At 34.1% G+C, this 7603-nt stretch overlaps 1 protein-coding gene across 1 annotated transcript; it reads right to left on the bottom strand.

The window, feature by feature from the left end:
- Positions 1–284: 284 nt before the first annotated feature.
- Positions 285–1080, bottom strand: LOC138943819 (uncharacterized). Its single transcript, XM_070314755.1, has 2 exons — positions 986–1080; positions 285–888 (listed from the first exon to the last, which is right to left on the bottom strand). The coding sequence occupies exons 1-2, from the start codon at positions 1078–1080 to the stop codon at positions 285–287; spliced, it is 699 nt and encodes a 232-aa protein (XP_070170856.1).
- Positions 1081–7603: the final 6523 nt, after the last annotated feature.

Raw genomic sequence — 7603 nt, 5'->3', positions numbered from 1 at the left:
TATTATTATTAGATTTTAAATAAATATTATTATTATTATTATTAGATTTTAAAAATGTCGATTATTTCTGTGCTTCCTTCTTTCCTTTTCCTACTCGTGCATGTCTCGCGCTATCCTTCTCCCACACCCATAGAATGCTTTCCTTTTCCTACTCGCGAACGCCTCGCGCTATCCTTCTCCCACCCGGTCGCACCATAGTTACATATCTATCTTATATGCGGGGAAGGGAAGCGAAAGAAATAAACATTTTTTCTTTTCATTTTTTTTTAGCACATTTATTTATGTTAAAATACATCACCTCGTCTCAAGGTTTCAGACAAAATTTCATCCACAGCATAAGCTAATAGTTCGCAATCTATGATAGATGTTTTATCAAAAACATCGCGCAAGATTTTAACAGCATTATCTTTCTCGGCGCCAAACATATTACCTTGCAAATTAACGACAAATCGATCAAAACTCTCATTTACAGCTTCTAAATTCTCACACAGCTTCAAATATTCATGATTAACACAGTGTTCGAGTTCGAATAAGAAAAATATAGTTGACGGTTTCATGTACAAGCAAGAATCGCGTAACGTAAGTTTTACAACACTCGTATCGTGTATTTTAACAATCTCGATTGTTAAATCGTTAATCCATATTGGTGTATGATCGGGCGTTTGCACAAGTCGTTCAACGTCCGCTCGTTTCAGCATTAGCGATTCCCATGTGTCAATAGATAATACGATTTGATTGCCTCGATTATCGCCGAGATGTAATTCCACGTAAGATGTGATTCCACGTTGTGATTCAACGCTGATTCCAATATCCAAGTATTTATACGCAGTGCGCGTCAAAGCGAATCTGCGTACCAAAATACGTGGTACACAACGAGATTTACCGTGTCTGAAAAATAGGATTAAATATGAAATAGCATGGAAAAAAACATAAAATATATATATATATATATATATATATATATATGAAAATTTGTGATACTTACAAATCAAGCGGTTTCTTGTACGGCCTAATTTCATCTCGAGGAACGTAATAATTCATGCGTCTGCCACCGTTGCTGTTTCCTTCGGCGGAGTACATTTCTCTAAGTTATGAGAAGTAGAACGGTTGACGCGACACTGATCGTGTAAAAACTAACCGATAATACGCTTATTTTCAAAAATATGATGTGGTGGGAGATTAATGCTCAGAAAATTTAGGAGAAGGGGCAACGATCAATGTTAAAAGAATTCTTAGAAACAACTTGCGAGGAAAGGAGTGGGGAGAATAAGAAATAAAAAACATTAAATACGTTTACACATTTTATTTATAAAAATATTTATAACTATATAATTATAGCTTAAATTTATTTTCGGTATTCGTGTTTCACAAATTTCAACACATTGAATTCAACTTCAGTTCAATCACTTAACATAAGAGCAAGGATTTCCCTTACCACATTGTAAATAGTAAATATTTCTTTTACTTCGACAGTTATTAATCGTTTTTATATCCATCCGAAGTTAAGTGCTTTATGGTCACTTACCTCTGTGTGCAATGAAAAGAACAGAATTTTAATATTTAATTTAATTTACATATCTGGTTTTATATGTGCTACTGAATGTTTTATATGTGCTACTATATTGTACTTACTGTCTGTTACTGCCAAATCTCTATAACCCAATATGTTACGCTGTTTAGCAAAGTTCTTCAGCTAAAAATATACCAGCCTTCTTGAAAAGATTGATTGATTTTGCTCTATCCTGCAAATAAGCGCTATAATTTAGACAATATTCAGATATAATCAAGAAATAATATACTTATAAAACAATAAATAAACATATATAAGCAGACATATATAAGAAGATATATATACAAAATTTCAATCTACTTACTCGATAGGACCAAATATATTTTCTGCAGCAGATTCAAATATAACATTAACCTTATAATGTTATTATATCTTGACGTTGCGAACATTAACCTTATTTATAACGTTATTACATCTTGACATCGCGATGCTACCGCGTACTGCTTGAAACGTATCATATATACGTATGCACGCACATACACATTGTCTCTCAAGGCGTATTTGCACACTCAAGCGAATAATCGTACATGAGCGCTGCAAACGCGCCTTGAGGGACAAAATCGTTTTGCGTGTGTGCGTGCGAGCATACGTACGTGAGAGTCTGAAACTTACCTTATTATTATGATTGACTGCACTAATCTTATTCAAACTGGTCGCAATCGAAAGCTTGCATCCACATTGTATAAGAAAAGTGCCGTTAGATTTTTGATTAACGGCTTGGTTCCTGAGGAATTTTAATCGAAAGTTTATTAGACGTAAAACTCCGGATAAGCTACTTGCTAGCGTCGCGGCCTCTGTACATAGGCAACATAGGCAAACCTTTGACCGAAACGTTTTTTTTATATACTTGGCGTCGCAACGCTACTGCGTCGCTTGATGGACAGAGCATATCAAAGTCAACCGCCTTACGACCATCAATCATTCGAAGATTGCAATTCATTTAAAAAGCTTAATGATGTTTATATATCTCAACAATATGACAAAAAGCATGGTTTTAGAGAGAATATAAGCAAAACATGGAACAACACATGTTTATTCTGCGACAAAAAATTGATTATTATGACAAATCAGTAAATAATAATTTGAGATTTATATCGAAAAATATGCAAACATATTGTGAAAAAATGACTCAATTGATCGCTTCTAACAATGAAAACAATGAACTGTTGCAACATATTAAAAATTTAAGATGTTTCTTATATAATTTTGATATAGATTTTCGAAATATATGTATATGCCACTTATATAGGGTATCCGACAAGTAAGCGACCAAACAAAAGGTGGAGGTAGATTGGGTCAAACTGAGTCGAAAAGTCCTGTGAACCATTTTTTTATAACACTTAATAAAGGAATTATTACTGAGTAAAGTCTGATCAATCAGCGCCAACCTTTAGCCGGGCGCACATCGGTCATCCGCGCGCCGTGAAGTGTGCGCTACCACATACTATCAGACGCGTGGTTCATCGACGAGCGCCCGGCTAAAGATTGGCGCTAATTGGCTAGACTTTACTCAATAATAACTCCTTTATTAAGCGTTATAAAAAAATGGTTCAGGACTTTTCGACTCAGTTTGACCAAAACTATTTCCACCTTTCGTTTGGTCACTTACTTGTCGGACATTCTTACTAAATCTTGCAATTACAGCTTCGACGGTTTAGAAAAAGCTGCAAGTAACAAAATATTCAAATTATGACAAAAGAATTCTAAAATTATGTATGATAGTTATGAAAGGTATTCTATGTTTATACAATACATATATATATTTGAGATAGATGCAAAGCAATATAATTTAATTAATGTATTTTTCAGGGATTTTAATATTCAATTGAAAAGAGAGAAGAATAAGAATAACAAATTACAAGAAGAAATATACCTAACCTAACCTGAAAAGAGATTATGTGATGGCCGATTACAAAAATTATGTGCAAAACTTGCTTACAGATATTTGTTTACTTCCAATTAATGTGTATTATGTGATATATTGAATACTGCAATGTTAAATCGTATCTCCTCAAATAGATCTTGTACCTCAAGATCTGATAGAGTTTGGCATAAACGAACATTGAAGTTTGTGGAGTATTTTATTCAATTGCACATCAACTTTCGTATGGTATGTGTCATATATTTCTAATATTAGAAAAGAATCTGCAAAAAAATTATTAAGCCGATGAGATGTTGATATAAAAAATAATTAAAATTAATAATATATGTTACAAAACATTTTAACTTTTTTTTCTATTACGCCTTAATTGTTCTTTAAACTGCATAAACATTATATATTTAGTTAAATATCATATTTTTGTCGTATTATTTTGAAATAAAAGGTTTCAGCTACTTACCAACTTCTGAAATTCTTGTATTCTGTGTTCCTATGCATTTTGTGTTGTCCAATTCATTGATCTTTTTTTGGCAACTTATCGGTTTTAATATGAATCTATTTACAATAGCATCTGGAGATTCAGAATACAACAAATCCTCCAGTTTTATTTATATAGTAAGAAACGATTTTTCTCGCATGTTGTCACATACATCGCATGATGTAATTTCTTTAAGATTAGGAATATCATGAAATAATTTTTTACAAAAATATCCTACCGACACCTCGCAATCAATAATGAAGCAATTATCAAATGTTTCTTTGGCTTCAAAGATTTCAGATAAAATAATTGCTCTTAAATAATATGTATTTTTTGATATACCGTGTGTAAAAGTCTCTAAAATTATTTTGAAAAATGCGTTGTTGTTACCTAAATCTGTTGCTTTAATTTTGAATTCTTCACTTTGAAATAATGTAAGAAGAAATACAATATTTGAAAAATACTATCAAAAGCGCATGTTTGTATTAATGACATTCTTTTGCCTTTTATGTTAATTGGCTTTAAAGTGATGCTATTAACATTTTGTAAAATAGGAATATTTTTTAATTTTGTTTTCTTTAAATCAAGACATACATTATTTTTATCTAAATATCGTAATTTTTTTTGCTGATTTTAACGTTAAACCACGCCAATTTTCTACTTCATTGCTATCGATAGCATTTAAAATATCTTTTTTAGACATAATGTTTTGACATGAAATGCAAATTCTTTGTATCTTTTTGGATTCTTCTTCAATATTAAAAATCTGTGAACATCCGCTGGACGTATGTACTGATTTATTGCATACGATGCACAAATGATCATTTGTTGGTTCATCGCCGGATTGACATGCTAAACATGCATTGATATCTGTATTATGTAACGATGTATTTTTAGTCACAGATAAATTTTGTTCTTCATCTAAATTAGTTTCCACAATCTGCTTCAGATTTGGTTCCTTCTCAAATGAAATATTAGAAGTTTGTGCATCGATAAGTAGTAGTATAGGGGCCACTATAGCGAGACACAACAAACCCCCACTCCTCGGCCACTGGCGCCGACCCCCTGCTGTGCCTCTCTGGGGCCCTCCCCCCTAAGGGTGCCTGTGGAAAAAAAGAGTGGAGGGGACTCATGGACGTCTACAAGGCAATTTTCCCTTTAAATATTTATTTTTAAATTTTTAAATTTTTTTTATTTTTTATTTTTTTTTTTTTTCGGTCGCGTGAACATGCTCGGGCTCGAACCTGGGTCCTCCACATTTCCAGACAGGGTCCTAGTATGCTGGGCTAGCTGAAATCTTATTAGAATAAGGATTAGATGTAGTATTTGTAGAGAGTAGCCCTCCGGCATAGGGGGCCCTGCGCTCTGATTGGCTTCCCTATAGTGACCGGCAGTTTGATTGGATGAGGAGCATTGTTTCTGAGTGAGAGGGAAAAACGCGGCAAAATAACACGTGTGTAAGAATCGGCAAGATGGCGGCCACCGAGAATGGAGACGTCACGAGAATAGAAGGGGTCGTAAAAAACAAGTCTGTGCAGGTAGCGATTACGATGGTTTTAGAGCTTTATGACGTCACTTAGATGAGGAGAGAAAGGATAGGAAAATAGTAAATGTTTTTATATAAGCGATTTAAAATAAAAATTTTTTATTAAATATTATACGTATGTTTAAATGTAAATAATAATTTCGCAATGTACAAAATTTCTTATGTGACGGAAAATATGCAAATTCGCTGCTATATACATCGATAAAAACGAGAGCCGAGAAAAATTAACGTTCTATTATATATCCGTATGGTAACGAACAATGGCTATCAATAAACCTACGTTTTAGCAATACAGACTCACATACTTTAGTTTCGTGACCGGGTAGCTGAGACTGTTTGATACGGTGTCTTACGACAGAGTCTATGACGTCACGGAGACGCAGGGAAGAAAGGAAGGGAAGAAAAATATTTTCGTCTGGTTCTTAAAAATAAAAACATCTTTATTTATATAGCGAGGAAATATGATATAATATACAGGGAAAAATATTTACATAGTGCTTAATATTTATTTACAGAAAGATTATTTTACCGCTACGGAAAGTACACGAAATTATATTACATAATACAACGATAAAAGAAAGAAAATTAAAAAATTAATGAGAAAATAGTATGTGATTAATTTTGGTAGGAAGAGTCGGCTTCCAGGTCTGGGAGTTCATCGCTGAAATCCTGGATAGCCTTCTCGAAATTATCATCCTCGGAAGACTGTGGAGAAAGCGAACGGGGGAGGGGAAACGGTGGAAGGACGCTCAGGAGAATATACAGGAGAGTAGCTGGGTTCAAATGAGTCGTCTTCATCGTCCGAGTCTATAAACAAAAAATAAAATTATATATATATATACAGGGTGACCCATTTTAACTTAGGCAGCCAAATAACTCGAAAAATAAGCACACTACGAAAAAATGTTTAGAATCAAAATTTTGTCATTTCGAGGGGGACGTACAATGACGTTAAAATGAGCCCCCCCACCCCTTCCCCTGGGCGGTGAGGGGGGGCAAGTTTTAAATCTTAAATGGGAACCCCTATTTTTTATTGCATATTCGGAATCTTTGGCTAAAAACACATACAATTTGTCTGAAACATTTTTCTCGATTCATGATAGATGGCGCTGTAATCGACGAAATTCAATTTCTTCGATTTCTCTTACTGAGAACCCATGCTTACGATTCTGCAATAAATTAACAATAAAAATACCACGTTTTCATTGTTAATACTCGAAATTAGTCTTAAAACAAACTTCTCATTATTTTTTATTACTCATTAATTACTTCTCAAGAAACTGCTTGACTGATCGTAACAATCTATGTGCCGTAGTTTGAGGGATTCCCAGTTCTCGTTCTATTTGACGGGTACTAATATGGGGATTTTGATGAACCATAGCCAAAACTGCGAGCAATCTAGGGTCATTATTATTATGAAGTCTATTCCTTCGCCTTTCGCGATGAAGTGGATTATTACGAGATCTCCTTTCAATGTTTATAATTTGTTGATCAGTAGGATGGCGGCGATTTGGGAATCGCTCCGCATAAGTACGGGCAGTAAGTCTGTAATTTCTACCACATTCGCCAAAGGTTATAAGAATATCGACTACTTCTGTAGGCGTATAATTTGCCATTTTACCAGAATTTTATCAGAGTACAAATGTTAAAAAAATACATAAACACTTGTGACTTTGGCACTAAATGGACAAGTACTCTGCGTTGATACCACTGCTCATCAGATGGAAAGTCCAAAATGTCTCGGTACTTTGCACCATTCAAGTTGCCTAAAGGGCAGGTTACGCTAAAAGCAGTTTCTTGAGAAGTAATTAATGAGTAATAAAAAATAATGAGAAGTTTGTTTAAGACTAATTTCGAGTATTAACAATGAAAACGTGGTATTTTTATTGTTAATTTATTGCAGAATCGTAAGCATGGGTTCTCAGTAAGAGAAATCGAAGAAATTGAATTTCGTCGATTACAGCGCCATCTATCATGAATCGAGAAAAATGTTTCAGACAAATTGTATGTGTTTTTAGCCAAAGATTCCGAATATGCAATAAAAAATAGGGATTCCCATTTAAGATTTCAAACTTGCCCCCCTCACCGCCCAGGGGAAGGGGTGAGTACTCTGCGTTGATACCACTGCTT

The sequence above is a fragment of the Polyergus mexicanus genome, unplaced genomic scaffold (genome assembly GCF_030449975.1).
Source record: "Polyergus mexicanus isolate NDT 795.1 unplaced genomic scaffold, iyPolMexi1.0 SCAF_44, whole genome shotgun sequence".
NCBI classification, from domain to species: domain Eukaryota; kingdom Metazoa; phylum Arthropoda; class Insecta; order Hymenoptera; family Formicidae; genus Polyergus; species Polyergus mexicanus.
The sequence above is the reverse complement of the archived record's forward strand: the minus strand, read 5'-3'. Positions and strand labels throughout refer to the sequence as shown.